The sequence below is a fragment of the Micromys minutus genome (assembly GCF_963924665.1).
Source record: "Micromys minutus genome assembly, chromosome: 32".
NCBI classification, from domain to species: Eukaryota; Metazoa; Chordata; class Mammalia; order Rodentia; family Muridae; genus Micromys; species Micromys minutus.
The window spans coordinates 14,896,980-14,918,989 of NC_137967.1; the positions used below are offsets into that span (position 1 = coordinate 14,896,980).

Genomic DNA, 22,010 nt, shown 5'->3' on the forward strand with positions numbered 1-22,010 from the left:
GTCAAGATTCTCCAATAGGCTGTTCATCCATATATGTATATTGAATGTAACTTAGACGTTACATGTTCTATATTACATTCATGGGTAATACATAACTATCTAACAAGTATGAAAAGGACATCTTTATTTATTTATTTATTTATTTATTTATTTATTTATTTTAATGAGTTGACTGTGTAATTGTTAGCATTTCCTGGAGCTGGCTTATGCAGTTGCAGGGCTGGTAAGTCTGAAATCAAGGTAGACAGTGATACTGGAAACTCAGTCTGAAGCTAATGCTTAAGGCCTAGCAAGAGGGCCAAGCGGGTGCAGGATAACCCGAGTTCATTCCGTTAGAACCCGCATTGTGGAAAGCGAACCAATTGCTGCAAACTATCCTCTTGACCATGCGAATCGTGGCATGCACACGTGGACATGCATACGAACACGGAAAAATAACTTAAAAAAAAAGAATAAATTCAGGCAGAAGCGAGACACCCAAGCACCTGCCACACGCACCACTATGGCGAGCGAATGTGTGATGGAGAGATGGGGGAGGAGACGAGGGGATGGTGCACTGCGGAGGCTGCAGATCAAACGCCATGAGGAACAGACAGATATGAGGAGTCTGCGGAACCACAGCCATGTTAGCTGATACCCAAGCCCCGTGCTGACCTGGCCTCACCCCTTCCCTGCTATGGGTGGTGTGACTGGGGAAGGGGTGCCCTCCCCACCCTTTGTGGCAGGTGGGAGAGCTGACCCCGGGGTCATGATAGCAGGAACGATATTCTTGCTCCTCATCTGCCACGACACTCAGGAGAGTGGGGTCTGCACCCCTCCTGAGCAGCAGAGTCAAGCCCGCCCTAGTGGCAGGAGTGTAGGGGAGCCTTCCCAGAGGTGGAGAGCACTGGACAGTTAGCCCAGTCACTCATCTGTCCTGCCGTGGTGTGGGTGTGAGAGAGATGCCACCCCCCCCCGTTCCCTTGACCCTTGAAGTCTAAGGCAGGCAGGGGAGCTGGCCCTGAGGGCAGGAGAGTGACCGAGTTGGGCCGACCCCTTGCCAGCTGCAGCCTTGGGTGAGCTAGCTGGGACCGTGCTGGAAAGCTCGCCCTGCTGATAGGGAAGTGGAGGGCTGACCAGCTCAGCTGCCACCCAGGCCCAGATCCAGGGCTTTGAGCTGGCTACCCCAGCATCTACCCCATCTGTGAACTGTTAGAGCAAGTGAAGGGTTCTGTCCCTACTGATCCAAAGCTGAGGGTGTCCATGATACAGGACAAAAACAGGATATCTGAGAAAAGAGTCCCCATGAAGATCTAGTGTTGACAGTGTAGCGGAAGTCAGAGGCCTTGAGCCAGACCAAGGACTCACTGCAATGAACATTTGCAAGTGAAGATGTGTGGACAAAAGGGTGTGCTGTGTGTTACACAGTGATACACCATAGCTGCCACACACAGCAGTATTGTGTGTGTGTGTGTGTGTGTGTGTGTGTGTGCTCAAGTGTGTTAGTCAGGGTTCTCTACAGTCACAGAACTAATGGACTGAAGACATACACACACACACACACACATGGAATGTCTTACAGGCTCCAGTCCAACTTCTTAGATAGGGTTTTATTAGTTTTATTGAGGGTTATATTAGTTTTATTGAGGGTTATATTAATTTTATTGCTGTAAACAGACACCATGACCAAGGCAACTCTTATAAGAGACAACATTTAATTGGGCTCTTACAGCTTCAGAGGTTCCGTCCATTATCATCATGATAGGAACCACGGCAGCATCCAGGCAGACATGGTGCTGGAACAGGAGCCAAGAGTTCTATATTTTGATCTGAAGTCAACCAGAAGACTGTCTCCAGGCAACTAGGAGGAGGGTCTCAAAGCCCACCCCATAGTGACACACTTCCCCCAACAAGGACACACCTCCTAACAATGCTACTCCCTGGGCCAAGCATATTCAAACACACGAGGCTATGGGGGCCAAACCTATTTAAACTACTATATTCCACTCCCTGGCCCCATAGGCTTGTTTAAACACATGATTTATGGGGACCATACCTAGCCATCATGAAAAATATGTTTGGGCTGGAGAGATGGCTCAGTGGTTAGAGCACCGACTGCTCTTCCAGAGGTCCTGAGTTCACATCCCAGCAACCACATGGTGGCTCACAATCATCTGTAATGAGATCTGATGCCCTCTTCTGGTGTGTCTGAAGACAGCAACCGTGTACTCATATATAATAAATAAATCTTTAAAAAAAAAAAAAAAGAAAAATATGTTCATTTCAATTTCAAAAGTCCCCATAGTCAGTAGCAGTCTCAACAATGGTAAAAGTTCAAAGCCTCTTCTAAGATTATCTAATCACTTAACTGTAATCCCCTATAAAATCAAAAGGCAGATCATGTACATCCAACATCATAGGAAATGCATTACCCTTCCAAAATGACGTAGTGAGGGGACACTGACCAAAGGGAGATTAACAAGCAGCTGGGCAAACTCCAAAGTCTGCATCTCCATGTCTGATGTCAAAGTGCTCTTCAGATCGCTGTTGACTGCAACACAATCCCTTCTCTTGGGCTGGTTCCGCTCCATCAGCAGCTTTCCTTAGCAGATAGCCCATGACTAGCATCTCTAACATCTTAAGGAATCCAAGGCAATGTCTGGGATCCACACATGATCTTCTGGGCTCCTCCGAAGGATTTGGGTCACTTCTCCAGTTCTGTCCTCTGTGGCAGTCTAGGCTCTGGTTGACTCCACTCCACTGCTGCTGCTGTTCCTGGTGATCATCCCACGGCACTGGCATCTCCAATATGCCATGACCTTCTGTTCACCAACCGTCTCTCGTAGTGTCTCTTCGTGGTGCTGAGCCTCATGATCTCTTCAATCCTGGGCCATCAACTGCAACTGAGGCTACACCTTCACCAATAGCCTCCCATGGCCTCTCACAGTGCCAAACCTCAGCTGCTCTCATGACCCCCTCATGCCTTGAAAACCAGCACCACCTGGGTGATTCTTACACATTACCAAGTACAGCTGAGGCAGGAGGTACAACCTTGGCTCTCTCTGGAACACAGGTTCTTTGTGCTCCTTAAAAACACCTCCCAGAAGATTTCACCTCGGTGATGCTTGTTTCTCCTTAATCACTGCTAACTTCTTAGCTCCAGCTAAAAAGCATCAATTGTCCCAGTGACCTCTTCTAGTATCTGCTCTAAAGCCAGAGCCACGTGCTGAAAGCTGCTGGGTTCTGCCGCTTGCTGGGCCAGGAACATGGAGGGTGTCCTGAAGTGGAAACTTCTAGTATGTTTGGAAAGTCAGTTAGGTCAAATGATGTCTTGCTGGAGCAGATAAATGAAGGAGTGTTTTCCTGATAGACCCAGGTGAAAGGATCTTTTGCTATCAGACAGCTATAGCTTCTGACAAAGAAGATGGAGCTCGCCCCCAAAGAACTATTGCTGAACAGGTCCACTTCCCCCACATTCTGATACCTTTTCTCCTCCACTGCCTCCAGTGGGTGGTAGGCAAGAGAGGTTGAACATTTATTAAAAGTAGGTTGCAAAATATTTATGCCTGCAGGTATCAAATACTGTATAAAATGGTTCTATGAACAAAGAGTACAGAGTTTTCCTCTGGGCTATGTGTGAGTTTCCCTATGCTCTTTAAGTCCTAAAAAAATGAGGTCAAAATTCTAACGGCATCATCTTATCTGGGACAGAACTTACCAAAGCCCAACAGCCATTCCTCCTTCCATTTCTAGGGAAGGACAAAGCCTTGTAAGGGAAGGACTATGCAGGACAAAGTGACCTGTGAGTGCTGTCACCTATGGGAGAATCTCGAAGGCAGGGCCTACTTGTTCCTCTCTCACCCTCAAATCCTCCCTATGTGGGACAACTCATCTTTTGCACCATCTGAAGAAAAGGCCGTGCTGACATCAATCCCGGAAGTCCTGACTTATATTTATGATGTGTTGCCGGAACCTGACGAAACTGAAGCCTTTCCTATGGCCAACAAGGCCATCTCTGATCTAGCTTCGTCCAGCCTCTTTAGACATCTAGGTTTCCTTACTGTTCCTCAGTTACTATGGATACTGCTTTCTGGTTGGTGCGTTTGCTTCTGTCTGGGACTCACTTCTCCCAGGAATCAACATGATTCTCTCCTTTTCTTTACTCCTGCTCGACTGTTGCTAGAGAGGGACTTTGCTGCAATGTGTTACCCACAGAGTTCCTTCTGGTCACTACTTTTTTCCTTAGCCTTATACTTAATGCAGTTTTTAAGATTTTTTTTTATTAATGTGTGTCTTATATAATTTACTAATTATTATTTACTAATTAATCCAGGTGTCTGTGGGCCTGCTACGTGTGTGTGAGCGCCCACAGAGGCCAGAAGTGGGTCTCCGATTCTCTGAAGCTGGAGTTCCAGGAGATCTGTGAGACACCTGATATGGCTATTGGGAAATTAACCTAGATCCTCTGGAAAAGCAGTAAGGGCTCTTACATGGCTGAGCCATGTCTCTAACCTTCATCCTGATCCACTTTTATTCTTACTATTTACCCCATACAGTTCATTTCTTGTCTTTCCGCACTGGATTGCAAGGTCTGAGACAGCCAGGGTTTGTTTGGTTCGATGGCATTATAGTACCGGAACAACGCCAGGGCTATTGCGCATGCTCAGAAATAAGTGTATAGACATAAGCCAGATGGTGCAGCCTGTGATGTGCATGGTGAAACTATGCATGTTGTCCATGCTACTGTCCCCGTCCAACCCCCACAAACTGAAACGGTAGCTACAACTACCCTCATTTACTGACATGTATAACTGATGTTCCAGAAGTCTGAGCAACCAATTCTAATTGTTCTTTTAAATTCCCTGTGTATGTGTGTGTGTGTGTGTGTGTGTGTGTGTGTGTGTGTGTGTGTGCTTTTGCCTGCAGGTACACCTTTGCATCACATCCACGCTGTGCCCAAGAACAGAAGCGTGTGGTCAGGTGCTGTCTTAGTCGGGGTTTCTACTCCTGCACAAACATCATGAATAAGAAGCAAGTTGAGGGGCTGGAGGGATATCTCAGTGGTTAGAGCACTGACTGCTCTTCCAGAGGACCTGAGTTCAAATCCCAGCAACCACATGGTGGCTCACAACCATCTGCAACAAGATCTGACGCCCTCTTCTGTTGTGGCTGAAGACAGCAACAGCATAGTTAGGAATAATAAATAAATAAATCTTAAAAAAAAAGAAAAAGAAAAAGAAAAAGAAGAAGAAGCAAGCTGGGGAGGAAAGTGTTTATTCAGCTTACACTTCCATATCGCTGTTCATCACCAGAGGAAGTCAGGACTGGAACCCAAGCAGGTCAGGAAGCAGGAGCTGATGCAGAGGCCAAGGAGGGATGTACTTACTGGCTTGCTTCCCCTGGATTGCTCAGCCTGCTTTCTTATAGAACCAGGTCTACCAGCCCAGGGATGGCACCACCCACAGTGGGCTGGGCCAGGGGTGGCTCCACCCACAATGGGCTGGGCCAGGGACGGCTCCACCCACAATGGGCGGGGCCCTCCCCCCTTGATCACTAGTTGATAAAATGCCTTACAGCTGGATCTCATGGAGGCATTTCCTCAACTGAGGCTCCTTTCTCTGTGATAACTTCAGCCTGTGTCAAGTTGACACAAAACCAGCCAGTACAAGTGCCTGGGACTGAAATTTAGGATGGGAGTTGCCATGTGGAGGTTGGGAATCAAACCTAGATCTTCTGCAAGAACAAGTGCTTTTAACCATTGAGCCATCTCTCCAGATGCCAGTTCTAACTTGTAAGGCTCCAAAGAAAGTAAGATTTAAATGCTGGTCTTTCTCACCCCAGTTAACATGACAATGTGGACGTGGGAAATTTCGCCAGACCTCACCCCTAGGTAAAGAGCCACAGGTTATCAGAGGCAGCTGAGAGAGGGAGAGAGAGGGAGGACACGTTTTCTTCAGATATAAGACTCCTGTAACATGTTAAGGGATGATCCCTAAACTTGTGTACGTGAGCAACACTAAAACTCATTAGGTTGTGTATGTATGTGTAGTGTGTCTAAGAATAATAAGTCATAAATTTAAGAGTGGGGACCGTGAGAGGAGTTGAAGGGGGAATGGGAAGAGTGGAAACTATGTATACAGTGTAGTCACGTATGAATAATTCAAACACTTGGAGGCAGGGATAGGTGGATCTCTGTGAGTGTGAGGCTAGCCTGGTCTACAAAGCAAGTTCCAGAACAGCCTGTCTGTGAGGTGGAGAGGTGGGGAGCTACAGTGATGTCTGAACAAGGTGCACACTTTTATTCCCAGTACTTGGGTAGTAGAGGCACAGATCTTTGTTTGAGGCCAGTCTGTTCTACATAGAACAACGTGACCCTGTTTCACTAAAACAAACAAACAAACAGGCAGGCAGGCTGCAGAGACAGCTTGGCTGTTAAGAGCTCTTGCTGTTCTTTCAGAGGACCAGAGTTTGGTTCCCAGCAAATGTGTCAGGCAGGCACCAACAAGCAAACATACACATAAATAAAAGTAAACCATAAAAAAAAAAAGCTACAATGTCTGAGTGGTAAACACCAACAAAGGCCGGAGGACTGCCTTGATAAATGGCAACGGCCATCTTAATCATGCTATAGAAAACCAGCCTAAATGACACCCTGCCCCAGCAATGGATGTGGCATTAAACACCCTGGCCCCTCAAAGCCAGCATGTCTTCATTCTGCAAATTCGGAGAGCTGTATGTGACGTAGAACTCCAAGACACCCAGCATCAGCCAGGGGTCTCCAGCAACCCACTTCCTTAGTTGCAAAAGAACTCCGAACAGTCTATAAAAAGTCAGTTCCTTCTGAGAGGAAAACACGCTGCATTCTTATTGGTGGCCAGAAGGAGCCTTAAGTGGTGCCTACCTAAAAAAGTACTTTCAAGTTTCTGGTCTCTATCTGTGTATCCCGTTGGTAATGTTTCTAAGTTAGAAGTGAGCGTCAGTCTCTGCACACAGGTGTAGTAGAAAATACGGGTTTATATAGCTTCTAGACCCACACTGATTTTTCATTCCTATCCTCGGTTATATGACATTAGGCGAATCAGTCAGAAGGTTTCGTTCCCCATAGTTAAAACTGCAGGAGCCAACACAAGTAGCATGCAACCGCGGATCTTTTATTCTTTATTTTCTATTTTCTCATTTGGAAACAAGAACATTTTTCTTTATTAGAAGCTGACTTAGTACACCATTAGAAGAACAGTGGGCAAAGTCATTCTTTCTATTTTACATTTAATTGCATTTATTTTATGCTGAATTTATTCCTGTGCCATGAGCTTTTGCTTCTTCAGTTTCTTCTGGGATATCTTTTTCTTCTGTGCAACCTCCTCTTCTGGCTTTGGAACGATCTGATCCTTCTCAGTGAGGATCATCTCAATGTGGCAGGGGGAGCTCATGTACGGGTTCATCAGCCATGAGCTCTGTAGGTTCGCCGGCGCATCTTAGGTGCCTTGTTCACCTGGATGTGTTCAATGACTAGAGAATCTACATCTAAACCCTTAAGTTCAGCATCACTCTCTGCATTCTTAAGCATGTGCAGCAAAAACTCAGCACTCTTTTGGCCACCGTCCCTGTGTCCAGCCCCACTGTTTGGCCTGGGCACACCTACCAACGACACCATTATGACGCTGGAATGGCACACATTGCTTCTAAAGTGACATCCTTCAGATACTTACTTGGTGGCTTTACGGATATGCACACCCTTGATGGCCTGGGCAGTTTCCCGGGTGTTCTTAAAATGAACACGAAGGTTTGAACCTCTGGATTTGCATGATTTTGTGGGGTTTTCTGGGTCAAGAGAGTAGCGAACCATCTTCACAGGTCACCTCCGGCCACTTACAGGAAGAGGAAGTGCGAAGGCTACTGGAAGAATTCATGAAACCTCAACCTCTCGAGCTAAGTCTTTCTTGGTACCAAAAAGTGACATATTTTTGGACACATCCAAACTAAGATTCCCAAATTCAGTGACCTTACACTGTAAGGAATTACACAGCAGGTCTCAACTTGTGAGTCATGACCCACAAGTTACATATTAGATATTTCTGAATAGCAGATATTTATAATTCATAATAGCAAACTTACAGTTATGAAGTAGCAACTAAATAATTCTATGGTTGGGGGGTCACTGTGACATGACACGAGGAGCTGTATTGAAGGGTCTCAGCATTTGGAAGGTTGGGAATCACTGAATCACTGGCTTATAGGTAAGAGATGGGATGCAAAAAAAAAAAAAAAAAAAAAAAAAAAAAAAAAAAAAAAAGCAAGAAAGAAATGGGATTCAAAACGGACTTTCCTTCCCTGAAGGAAAGCAGTTTCAGTATTTTCTAACTACAATGTCTTTGAACTTCATTCTGCAACTCACAAACTGAAGAGAAATATCTGTCCATATGAAACTTCCATGACCTAAAAGTCCCAATTATCTAGAAACAATTCTCTCCAACATCCTCCCATATCTAATCCTCAAAAATACATGTTTGTGTGGGGGAGCAGGGACCAAAGCAATTTATTAATTAGGAGTAATAAGTAGGTGACTGGAAAGATGACTCAACAGTTAAGAGCACTAGCTGCTCTTCCCAATTGCCTGGGTTCAGAGTATGGCACACACCATCTGTAACTCCAGTTCTAAGGGGTCCAACACACTCTTCTGGTTCCAAGGGTACTAGGCATTTGCTGGTGGACAAACATTCAGGTAAATACTCATACACATAAAACACAAAAATCTTCATTAAAAACTTTTTTTTTTTAAAGCAAGAAGTCTAGAGGCAAACGGCTTGTGTACATTAACCAAGTGAACTTGGGCAACTAATTTTCATCTCCCCTCACCTCACAATCACAAAGTAGAGCCAGTGATCTCACCCATCACACCTAGAACTGCATGGTCACACTCACAGCCACCATCTTTCAGTCATAGGACCATGTAAGTACAGTGTGTGTATGTGTGTGTGTGGGAGGGAGGTCACACACAGCAGAGAGACAGTTGACATGCAGTCACATGTACAGTACATACCTCCTAAGATCATATATCTGTATCTTGTCACAATTATGCCTGAAGAAACAGATGGTCATAAAACTCGCATCTGCTGTCACATTTTCCAGCGCGATTACAGCCACACAAACAGGTAGACAAACAATCATACAAACACAAACTGGGACACGGAAGGTCGCATTTTTGCTCTCTTGAAAACGTGTATCCAGTAACACGTCACAAACGCATTCAGTTTTTCTGTCAGTCACACACAAGCACGAACACAGGTATGCACACCCACGGTGACACTCAGTCACAGCTGGACCCTGTCACAGTTATTATACACACTAACACACTGACACACTCTCTCACACGCACAACGTCTAGCGGTGTCCGCCGGGTCCGCACTCGGTTCACCTGGCTCCATCCCCACCTCCAGTCTCCCCCAGAACCACGCTCCTCACGACAAGCCTAACTCATCACCCCACGCCTCAGGTTACAAAATCAAGCTCTGGGACCCAGGCCCGTGATGTCACTTCCCAGAAGACACCGCGCGCAGAGAGAGCAAGCTGAGGCGGGCAAGGACCGCTCTCGGGCTTCTGATCTAGCGGTTCAGTTCGCCCCCCGAAGAACTACCAGCCCCAGAGTCCTTTGCGGCACAACCCTTTCCTCTTTGCGCCTGCGCCTCAAGATGCGCCGCATTGAGAGTGCGAGAGGCAGTTGTAGGCGGCTCCAGCGGTTCTCCTGGATGGATGGGTTTGCGAAGAAAAGTTATGGTGTGGCACTGTAAAGGCGTGACGGTGACTGAATGCATGGGTGTGTGGAGTGACTCTTATTTTAAGAGTTACATTTATGTCTAGATGTTACTGCCTTCTGTCTTTTGCTTCAGGGTTTGGGTTTGTAAGGGGGTGTGTGAGTGTGGAAAAGTTGCTGTTTAGTTTTTTGCTCGTTTTAATAAGGTCTTTATATTTTATGTATAGGAGTGTTTTGCCTGCATGTACGTATGTGCACCACGTGCGTGCCTGGTTCCCCGAAAGGCCAGAAGAAAACATTTAGGTTCCCTGGAACTGGAAACAGAGGTGTAAATTGCCTTGTAGCAGCTGAGAATCAAACCCCAATTCTCTGGAAAAGTACCAGTAACTCTCTTACAATGTGCACGTGACATTCTCTTTTAAACAAATAGGATCATTTGGTATAAATATTTACCAGTTCAGAAATCCCAAAGCTGGCACTTGGGAGGCAAAGATAGTGGCATCTCTGAATTTGAGGCCAGCCTGACCTACATACAATACAGATCCAGGCTAACCAAAACCACATAGACCCGCCTAAAGCCACATGAGTATTGATAACCAACAATATGTCACCTGTTTATGCTCCCAAGTGCTGGGTTTAAAGGCGTATGACACCATATTCTGTAGGTTGATGTCAAGGTGATACATGATTGGACAGGAGAGAGTGGGGCGGGGACAAAGTTTTTGTAAGGCGGGAGAGATGAGAAAGGAAGGAGAATCAAGATGGAGAAGGAGGTTCTAGATCCAGGTGGTCTTAATTGGCGATAGATACGAGGCTGGGTGCACTTAGGATAGGAGGCAGGCAGGTTTTCCAGGCTCACCGCATCAACATAGTGAGTTCCAGTCCAGCCAGACCTACAAAATAAAGCCTGTTAGAGAGAGGGGTGGGGAGATGCCGGAAAAAGACTATCCACAGTACCCTTTTCCCACTTGTAATTCAATAAGCAGTAGATGAAAGGCTTTATTTCATATAATTTTTTTCCACCACGAATCCTCCAGTTTTGATAATGGTATGTGGCAGTTAAGGGTAATTTTCCTGAAGCTGGGAGAAGTGAGTTGGCAGTAAACACTAGCTTAGAATTCACCAGTGAGGGCTGGGCCACAGCTCAGTGAGAGTGCTCACTTAGCACACAAAACGTTCTGGTTTCCATCCCAGGCACTCCACCCCCGTACCCCAAAGACCCGTTCCACAAATCAGAAAGAAAATCAGGAAACCGAGTATACAAATGACAACAGAGAAACTTTATTAAACTCATAATGTATGCTAGGAATAGATCTCTAAGTTCTATTTGAGTTCATTGATTTCTCAGAGCAAATCAAAACACATGACTGTAAAAGAGGGATAAACAACTATTGATAACACAGGAAACCTGTAGAGTACTTCGTTTCCAATTGTAATCACCTTCCTGGCATGACGTTAGGATAGGGTTAATGAAAAGGTTAACAAGATAGCATACAAGGAGAAAATAAATTCAGCATTAAATGGTTTTTTTTGTTGTTCTTAAGAGAAAACACAAGACATCCAAATATAAGACTGGAGTCAAACTAATGGAGACAGCTTTTATAAATGCAAAAATTCAGAAGCAACCATAACATGAATAATAGTCATTTAAAAGCTATCAGGTAAGTCTTTAAAACTAGAATCTGTATTTGCTGAAGAAAAAAAAAATCAATTTCAAAGATGATTTTTTTAGCATGATAAAAGCAGGAGGAAAACAAATTCCGTCACTGCACATCTTCAGCAGAACTGGTTCTACCAACTTGATAGTCGTCATCTAGAATCAATACAGTCACAGTTCATCTTCATGTCTGAGCTTTGGATTTTCTCATTTTCCCTTTTTTCCTCACTTATAGTTTAAAAAAAAAAAAAAAGCAAGCTCACGAGACATAGCAGTGTGACTGGCCTCGCTTCAGATCCAGCCCTGGAGCTCCACCAGGGGCTCGACTCATTAACGCTCACACAGTTAACACACCAGGCTATGAGTGCAAGCATCAGAAACAAAAGACAGACCTAAAATTAGGAGCAAACATTAACAACGAACAGTATGGCAAACCTCCAAGCAAGGGGTGAAACAACCCAATAAGCAACTAGCACTGGTGTGGGAGATGACAGTAAATGTAGGCTTGGAACTCATAGCCTACGGTCAAATAATTCAGATGAAAATGTAAATATCTTGTCAAACAATGTCAGAGAGTAACTCTGGAGCACGAATCTTTATTATTCCTTAGTGTGAATTTCCTGATGGTGAATAAGGTCTGACTCATTAGTAAACGTCTTCTCACATTCCTTACAGCTATAGGGCTTGTCATCGCGATGAGTTCTCAGATGTCGGGTGAGGTTTGAGCATTTATTAAAGGCCTTTCCGCATTTATTACACTCATATGGCCTTTCATCCGAATGGACTCTCTGGTGTTGAAAAAGCTGTGAGTTCTGGGTGAAGGCCTTCCCACATTCAAGGCATTCAAAAGGTTTCTCGCCAGCATGAATTCTTTGATGTTGCCGGAGTTGTGAGCTCTGAGTGAAGGCCTTCCCACATTCCTTGCATTCGTAGGGTTTCTCCCCAGTGTGGATTCTCTGATGATTTGTAAGGGCTGAGCCACTACTAAAGGCCTTCCCACACTCCTTGCACTCGTAGGGTTTCTCCCCAGTGTGGATTCTCTGATGCTGAACAAGCTTTGAGCTCTGAGTAAAGGCTTTGCCACACTCCTTACATTCATAAGGTTTCTCGCCCGTGTGAACTCGCACGTGTTGAAAGAGTTGCGAGCTCTTTGTAAAAGCTTTCCCACATACTTTGCAGGCATAAGGCTTCTCACCAGTGTGGATTCTCTGATGGTCAATGAGATTTGAGCAGTAGCTAAAGGCTTTCCCGCATTCCTTACATTCATAAGGTTTCTTTCCAGTATGTATTCTCTGATGCTGGGAAAGATATGAGCTACAACTGAAGGCCTTCCCACAGTCTTTGCATTCAAAGGGCTTCTCACCAGTGTGAATTTTCAGGTGTCGAGTAACATGGGACCCACAACTGAAGAATTTCCCACACTCCTTACACTCAAAAGACTTTTCGCCAATATGAATTCTTTGATGTTGAATAAATTGTGAGTTCTGGGTAAAGACCTTTCTGCATTTCTTACATTCATAGGGTTTCTCATCACTGTTAATAATTTGATGTAGGGTAAAGAAAGTCTGCTGAACAAATGTGGGCATGTATTCACGCGTGAGTAATTCTTGGCTTCCATGTCCACTTTGAAATTGGCTTCCACAGTCCAGAACATCTCTAAAACTGGAGTACTCGAGGCCTTGCTTCGAAAGTCTCATTAACTCCCTCTGGCAGGATTCTATTTCATAAACTTCCTTCTTTAGAGATAATAACTTGCTTTCACACATCGACTCCAGAGCTGAAAGAAGAGTAGCAAATATTGTTTTCCACTCTTATTTAGAAAAACTTTGAACTTTCATACCGGAAATGAAGAAAAGACAGTGAATTCACTGTCTTTAAGTAAACGTCACGGGCTCTTATGGAGATCGAAAAACGGAAATGGACAAAGAGCACAGGGAAATTAATAAGATGTACGATGGAGGCAGAGGAGACCACGGCAGAAATAAGTTACCAACAAGCGTTGTCTTGTTTTGGAGACGGTTTCTCTGTGTAGCCCTGGCTATCCTGGAACTTGATCTATAGACCAGGCTGGCCTCAAACTCAGAGGGATCCTCCAGCCTCTGCCTCCTCAGTACTGGGGTAGAGGCGTGCGCCACCAACACCCAGCTCCCAACAGTGGCTCTTAAACATGGACGTAGGTCAGAATGGTTTGGAAAAGAAAAATCACTGGGCACAGACATGAAAAAAAAATACATAACAGATAATACATTTGGTCTTCTGTTCATTTTGTTTGATTTGAGACAGGGTCTCACTATCTAGCCCCGATTGGACTTGAACTCAAGAGATCCTTTGCCTCCACGTGCAAGGATTAAAGGAACGTCTCCTGAGACAAGGTCTTACTGTATAACTCTGCCTGGTTTTGAACTCTGGATTATCTTGCCCCAGTCTCTCTAGCTGCTAGGATTACAAACATATACTGCCAAGCTGGTCTCCGTCCTGGTTTTCTGCCATGGAACTTGAGAGAACCTCGAGACTCTCTGGATGATAGCACTATGTCTGCACTGCTACCGAGGCAACTGGGACAGGCCTTAAAGAGCCTCAGGACTGGAAAGGTGGCCCAGAGGTTAAGAATGTGAGCTGCTCTTGCAAAGGACTGGGGTTCAGTTCCTGGTGCCCATATAGCCTTACAAATACCTGTGCCTCTAGTTCCAGAGGATTTTATGCAGTCTTCTGACCGTGGGCACCAGTCCATAACTGGTGGTACACACACCCACACCACATACACACACACTCGGGCCCATGAATATAAAACAATACATCTTTAAAAGAAAGAAAAAAAAAGCTTTAGTGTTGAGCCTGGACACCAGAGGGCAAATCAGGTTGTTAGAAGCTTGGGATTTTAGGTAGCTGACCTCTGGATGGAGGAGAAAAGGTAAAGGCTGAGAAGCCAGTTATATAATCATTTCTATGTAAAAACAAACCAAACTTGATGACCTGAGCCTGATCCCCAGGACCAACCTAACCGTGTACAGAGAGAACGAACTCTTATAGTTGTCCTTCGATTTCCCCCTCAGCCTCAAGCAATAAACAGCTAAAAAAAAAAAAAAAAAAAAAAAAAAAAACTTGGTTTTCTCATTTAGACCTAGGTTTTTTGGCAGAAGCTTATAAAATAACAACCAAGGGACTGGAGAGACGGCTCAGCGGTTAAGAGCACTGGCTGCTCTTCCAGAGGTCCTGAGTTCAATCCCAACAACCACATGGTGGCTCACAACCATCTATAATGAGATCCGATGCCCTCTTCTGGCCTGCAGGTGTACATGCAGACAGAGAGCACTCACAAACATAAAATCAGTCAATAAATAAATCTTTAAACAAAACATCGGAAGGGTGCAGCTTCCTCGATCACCAGCGAGTTGCTCCTGTGGGCACTGCTTTCTGCTCAGTGTTTCTTACTTACCCGAGCACAGGCCTCTTGTAAGCTCTTTACCAATCATCCAGGGCTCTTTGCCTTGCTCCAATAAAGATATCACCTGAGGCTTGGGAATGTGAAGTCCTGCTTACGAGAAAAGATATGGGACATAGTTATGCTGTGGGAAACAGACGCAATCCCTCGATCACCAAGCAAGAGGTGCCAAGACAGGAACAGCCAAAGACGCAGGAGCTTCAGCCACAGCCCCCTCGAGTGGCCTGTTTCCCAGGCTTCTTTTCCGGCCCAGCTGAAACCATTTATTTGCAAACAAGGAGCAGGAATTCAGGCGGCAAACTTGAAAGGTGGGTGGGAAGTTCCTTGAGGAAGAAGCAGACCCTCGGAGATGGCTGCCCGGTTGGTACAGGTGCCCTTACCCACTGCGAGCAGGTTGCTGTAATTCTCCAGCATCACATCTTTGTACAAGTCCCTCTGCGCAGGACCCAGACACTCCCACTCCTCCTGAGAGAAGTCCAGGGACACGTCACTGAACACCATCGGCTTCTGAAACAATAAAACACACCCAAATGTATAACACAGAAAGCACTTCCGAAACGGTGCCCGTGTTGTCAGGCTGAGCAAATGAGCCACTACATGATGTCACCAAGACCCCAGTACCTCTGGATTGTCTGTTCATCCAGAAGTGACACAAAGTCAGGCATGGTGCTGCACAATGGTAATCCCAGCACCAGGGAAGGGGAAGCAAGAGGATTGATTTGGAGTTGAGTTGTCAGCCCAGGTTGCACAGTAAGTTCAAGACCAGCATTAGCTATGTAGCGTGATCAAGTCTCGAAATAAAAGGGTTGGGGAGTTAGCCCACTGACACGGCATGTGCATAATGCCCTGGTTTCAAACACCAAAACAATACTTCATTTCCTATTAATACAGATTTTTTTTTTTTTTTTTTTTTTTTTTTTGCTGGTGGTCAAATGTACAATCTCAATAGCTTATACACACTGGTCAAACTTATTAGAATCACCCATTATCATACTTGCTCCTATCTGAAATAAATTAAAGATTTATATGGAAAATCAGCCTCACCCACATTTCCTACTAGACTTCAACTTGTTCCACAATTGCCACAAGAGTCTCAAGAGATCTGCACTCACAACTCTCCAAGCCTCATAAACTAGCAAATCTTTTGACAGTTGAAACTTCCAACCCCATCTCCCATCCTCTATCGTTGGAAAAATGCTAGTTTATAGACACTGTTTTGGCTTCTCCATGTGTCTTTCCAGTTAAATGACTCATATTGCCACCTAGATCACAGCCCAGGCAGGACAAGCTTATTCTGCAATTCTATGCTTGCTTCTCTGAGCACATAATCTCCTGTCCATCACGGTGCCCGGGGAAAAGGCCAAGAAAAGATGACCAGTTGTTCCCTCAATGAAAGTACCAATGTTGCCTGAAAACCAGGGGCCCTGGGGGGTGATGGATGACCCGCTGGCAGGAGAGTCAACAGGGACCAGGTCCTGGCGGGATCTTTACCACCCACAATGTCAGCACTGGAAAGCAAACGCAGCCTCCTGAATGCTGGGCCACAGTATTCACACCACTGTACCTATCACATCTGGAAAAAGGAATGAACGTTAGGGAAGTAAGACATGTCAGTTACCTCAGCCATGGTTTTCAAGGCTGAGCCAGTCTTACTCAAGGAGCGAGGGAAAGTTCTGAGAAAGTACGGCTGGGTTAAGGAAAGAAAGACCCTAGAAACTACACTAGTCTTCCATGAATGCTTACCGAAGTCAGATGAAGACTGACCACTTTCCTTGATAGAACTCTAGTGTGTGAGAATTGGAACAAATATTACCTATACTTGATGTGTTTGTTACACTTGAAACAATCACACTAGGTAGTCTTGGTGGGCCTGGAACTTGTTCTGTACAGCCGGCTGGCCTTGAACTCATGGAGATTTTCTGCAACCCAGGTGCTAAGGCATGCACCATCTTGTCCAGCTATTTTATTATAAACTATTCCCTTTATCTCTCGGGATGCTTCCTGTCTGGACGAGTATGCTTACACACTGCAGCTGGAACTACAGATCGAGAAAACCATTTTGGGAAGTCAGCATCAGTTCAAGTGTAACTTATGCATGTGTAACTTATGGGCCAGCAATCTTACTACTAGGGATTTACATAAAACAAAATGCACACATTGTGGATGTGCACTGAAAGGCCCAGAACGTCCTGTTCATAATCGCCTAACGTTGAAAACAACTCAAACGGCAATAACGGCATCTACTGTGACAAACAGGGTCTTATAGTGAACGCCGGCTTGGAACTCACTGAGTAGCCCAGGTTGGCCTCAGCCTCACACCCGTTACCTGAGCCTCCTGAGTACTGAGATACCTGACTTCTTACAAAGAGAATTTAAAGGGCAACAGTAATAAACAACTCATCACTACATAGAGCAACGTGGGTGAATCTCACATCACTCACACAATATACTGTTAAATAATGCCTTCAAGAAATGTGAAATCTAATACCCAGCCAAAGGAACCAACCAAGAAGGGTAGACATTTTGTGATTCTATTTATATAAAATATGGTACAAGCAAAACTAATCTACCGATACAGAAGAAGATTATCCTTGGGAGAGAGAGATAGCAAGTAGAGAAGAACAGGAGTTCTGGAGTGCTGTCTCTGATTAAACGAATATGTGCAGTCTTCAAAATTAATCCTATGACAACCCGTTTTCAATATTTTAAAGACACGTGTTATCCTTCTTAAATTACATTTTTAATTGTGTCAGGTCAGAGGTCAGAGGACAACCTGTGAGAGTTGTGCCAGTTTTCTCAATCCAACTTGTAGGTCACAGGGACTGAGCCCATGCCGTCAGGTTTGGCAGCAGGCACACTATTTGCTGAGCCATCTTGCCAGACCCATTTTTTTTTAGACAGGATCTCCTGTGTCTGTGACAGCCTTAAGTGAACTTTCAACTTCTAGTCTTTCTGCCTCTAACTCCCGAGTACTGGAATTACAGGACTGCACCCCTGTGGAGGCTTAATGTGGTGCTGGAGACTCGAACCCAGGGCCTCATACAAACTAGGTAAGCACTCTATCCCCCAAGTGCATCCCTAGCCCCTGTGTGTTATTATTCCAAATCATCATGTTATTTTATCATTGAATTCACCCAATATTGTAATACCAAAGGGCTGAAAGTTAGAAGACAGAATGTTTTATCAACCACTGATGAAAATTTAGCTTGTCAAAACCAGATTGTAAATTGGTACATGTTGGAGTGATAGTTTTGTACAGGGTGAAATGTAGGCATAAAGTTTTTTATTTGTAATAAGGCAACCCCAGTTTTTTTTTTGTTTTTGTTTTTGTTTTTGTTTTTGAGACAAAGCAAAGAATCTCACTATATAGTCCTCAATGTATAGACCAAGAGCTAATCTTAAACTCACAAAAATTAGCCTGATTCTCACCTGGTAAATTCCATTTTGTTGGTGGTGGTTGTGGTTGGTTGTTTTGAGACAGGCTTTTTTTGTATAGCCCTGACTGTCCTAGAACTCACCAGGCTGGCTTCAAACTCATAGATTCACCTGCCTCTGCCTTCTGAGTGCTGGGATTAAAGGTGTGTGCAACCACTGCCTAGCTTGGATTTTTAAAAGAAAAGCAACCCTTGTACAGAACTTGGCACGGTGGCTTATACTAGTAACTTGGTACTTAGGAGGCTGAAACAGAATCTAGAACAGTAGTTCTAGATAATCAAGTGATTCCGGATAATCAAATATACTGCATATGAAATATTTACATTATGATTCATAACAGTAGTGAAATTACATTCATGAAGTACCAACAAAATAATTCCATGGTTGGGGGTCACCACAACATGAGAGATGTATTAAAGGGTCGCAGCGTTAGGAAGGTTGAGAACCACCGATTTAAGCATGGAGTCAGCCTGGGTTATACAACGAGACCCTGTCTCAGAGCTAAACACAACCAACTGAACACAAAACTCAAAATGGGGGCTGAATGCTTGCTCAGGGGCTAAGAGTGCCTCCTGCTCCTGCCGTGGACCTGGGTTTGGTGAGCAGGCAGCTCACAACCTTCAGTATCTTCAGTTCCAGTGAGTCTCCACCAGCACTGCATGATGTGTTGCTGCACATATATACATACATACATACATGCAGGAGTGTGATTCATACATGTAACTGCAGCTCAGGGAAGCGGAGGCAGGAGAATTAGAAGTATACGGTCATCCTCAGCGACAGAGTTTGAGACCACCCTGTTTCAAAACTCAAAAGAAAGCAAGCAACAACCAAGCCACACAACCGCCACACCTGAGTGTAAGTTCAAATATATGAAATGGTTACTGCTGTAAGACCCCACCCTTGAAAATATCATGAGAGGGAAACTGACAAAACAGAGGTTATCTTTGTGTAGCAGAGATTTAACTTGGCTCAGTTTCCCAAACTCTTTGAAATAACCATGTTATAGATACGTGTTTGGAAAGAAGCAAAAACCGAGTAAGTCGTCTAATTCCTAAATTAACATGGCCATCAAACAGAAGGAAGTCAGAGGCAGTCTAGGTCTGAGTTTCCCACCATTCTCACAAATGGATAATTTGAAGTACCAAAGACACGGAGACATCTACATAGTTTAAAGCCTTTATAGTCTCTCAGCTACTACTTTATCCCGACCTCTCCTTCATACTGTAGGGCCACATGGTTCTTTCTCACAATCAGTTTCTAGGCCGGCCCCAAGTCCCACTCCCTTACTTCCTGCTCCACCTCTGCCTCTGGCTCATTATTGTGTAAAAAGTCACATTCCTTATTCAACCAGCAGGCTGGGGGAAAGTCAGCTTACTTTTAAAGGCAGGTGTGGAAGTGATATTTACATATTTGGTAGCCAAGGGTTACCAGCTCCAAATAATTGAAAAATAAGAACACACTTTTTTTTTTTATAGCCAGAAAATACAGTATTTGTGGGTTATCCCAACAGAAACCCCAGCGTACCTTTTGTTTGGCTCGATCCACAGCCATTCCTCTTTTCTCCACTGGGTACCTCTGGAGGAGGGGAGCTGAGGAACAAAAAAAAAACTTTTAATAAAAGGCCACCCTAGATCCATACCTGTCACTTAGGGAGAAGTCTAGGTTGTCAGGATAATTTCTAGAGTCAGAGAAGGAATGAATCCTAGGTTGTCCAATACTGGAATCTGTTTTCATCTCACTGGGGTCTCTTAGGACAGAAAACTGGGAGTCACTTGGGCAGTCGGAAGCACGCCAAATCTACACACCCATCATGGAGCCACATTTAATCTCACAAGCACACCCTACCCAAACAAAAGCACAACTAAGTACGGTAGGATAGTCAGTCACGCATCCATCCGGAGGATGAAACCACATCCACATTTATAGACCCCCTTAAATACAACACCACATAAACCCACAGTGGTACAGATGGCCACAGGGCACATTCACTGCGGAGTCACACCATAGTCAGAATTACCTCCAGTTGTCCTCATGGAATTATACACAACCGCACATTCAACAGAACAGCCCCTGAGACTACACACAGTCAGCCTGACTATCACATGCATCTTCCGATTGTAGTGAGAATTCTGAAATTTCCGCCTCATCAAAAAACACAGAAATATTCTAAAGAGTGTGTTTTAGTTTTAATCTCAGCTGAGGGGGGAGGGGAATAAACGGGGTACTTCAAAGCAGCTGATTTACCTCCAGCTCTAGCAGAGGCTTGGATTTGCTGGCTGCAGATAGTTTCTAAGATTGTGTGACATTTGAAATTCTGAGAACTTTTCAGAGGGTCCAGAGGACCAGGATTGGTGGTTATTGGCTGTTCAGGGTTAAGGTTTGTTAGTAGTTGCTCAAAGAAGAAGCAAGAAGAAAGAAATTAGATTCAAGAATTTCTCTTTCTCCCCCATCTATTTTTCTTTCTCTTTGGTCTAGTGGGAGGGTGGTGTGTGTGGGGGTATAAAGGGGAGAGGGGGGAAGGAACCCACAAAGTAGCAAAGACCAGCTACATCCTACCTCACTCATTGTATCACATAAAGTTACATAATCACACTCAAACATCTTCAGTTACGGGCACCCAGTACACATAGTATACAAACATACACACAGCCCCCATCAGACTAACAGTCACGGGAGCGTAATTACTGATTATCTGATATATCCCTCATACACAAGCGTTATACTGTTACACACAATAGGTCCAAACACACGGAGACGCAATCACACTCACACACGCTGCCACAAAGTTATTAATCACACATACTAATAAAGAAAATGGGCATACGTACGCAGCTCTGCGCATGTTCACAGGTCATTGACACACCCACCTGAGAAACCTAAAAATCACCGCCACGCACTCACAGCGTGCTAGGGTCACTTAAGGTCACACACACACACACACAGCCAAAGCCTTATTGCTGCTCACCCAGCTAGACCAACTCCCACTGACCTGACACCTCAGATACTGACTGGTATTTCCCTTTAGACCCCAGAACCGCACCTTTGGAGTCTTAACAAGGGCCTAGGCCGCTCACCGTACACTTTCCCGTCCGGGACGACGAGGGTCCCGCTGGCAAAAGAAGGGGCTGCCTAGAATTCGCGGACGCTTCTGGGAAATGTAGTCCGCGATGGGAAGGAACTGGCGGGGAAAATGGCATCCATTGTCGGATTTCCCGCCAGGGCACGGCCCGAGGCAGGCCGAGGAGCTGACACTGCATTTGGAATTTTGTACGCAAAATTCTTAGACACAGATACAAACTCGGATTGAAACTCTTACAACACGTACGACTGCCATCCTGGACACGAGCCCCTCTCATGATAGAGGCCAATCTCAAAGAATCACTGTATATTTTTGGACTAGGTCTGCACCGGAAGTTGTGTCGAGTCGCATGTGTCTCTGGGAAATGTAGTCTAGAAAAGGAACTGCGTGGCACTGGTCTCCTGGAACAAAGTTGCTGAAATGATTTCTGAGATACCACACCCTGAGTCTGCACATTTAATGGCTTTGTAACTCACTGTAGGAATGTTCAGGATGACGATAGATTCTCCGTTTTGCATTGGTGAGGCGCAGCACGCTATTTATATGATCCATTTAGGTGGCATATATAAAAAGAATGAATATTAGTTATTAAAATTTAGCAGATTTAGGAAGAATTCTAAACGAGGGGTTGTTCTTCGAGTAGGTATAGAGTTCTGTTACAGCG

The 22,010-nt window shown here is 44.8% G+C and overlaps 1 protein-coding gene and 1 pseudogene across 2 annotated transcripts; both read right to left on the minus strand.

Annotated features, from left to right (window-relative positions):
* Positions 1–7,271: 7,271 nt before the first annotated feature.
* LOC308413350 (large ribosomal subunit protein uL22-like) lies at positions 7,272–7,825 on the minus strand (annotated as a pseudogene). Its single transcript has one exon. The product of its transcript is annotated as a large ribosomal subunit protein uL22-like (transcript).
* A 3,214-nt stretch (positions 7,826–11,039) lies between these two features.
* On the minus strand, positions 11,040–21,354 carry LOC308413932 (uncharacterized protein). The gene is made up of 5 exons (XM_080909083.1): positions 21,308–21,354; positions 19,792–19,856; positions 15,210–15,336; positions 14,824–14,919; positions 11,040–13,164 (listed from the first exon to the last, which is right to left on the minus strand). Exons 2-5 carry the CDS (start codon positions 19,816–19,818, stop codon positions 11,987–11,989), a joined length of 1,428 nt encoding a protein of 475 aa, XP_080765209.1. The 5' UTR covers positions 19,819–19,856; positions 21,308–21,354; the 3' UTR covers positions 11,040–11,986.
* Positions 21,355–22,010: the final 656 nt, after the last annotated feature.

Bases quoted from the DNA above. Each gene is read 5' to 3' on its own strand.
- LOC308413932 (XM_080909083.1), bottom strand. From the start codon at position 19,818: ATGGCTGTGGATCGAGCCAAACAAAAG. The intron at 15,337-19,791 runs GTACGCTGGGGT...TTATTGTTTCAG, and splicing joins TGGATCGAGCCAAACAAAAG to AAGCCGATGGTGTTCAGTGA. The intron at 14,920-15,209 runs GTAAGGGCACCT...TCTCGTAAGCAG, and splicing joins CAGCAACCTGCTCGCAGTGG to GACTTCACATTCCCAAGCCT.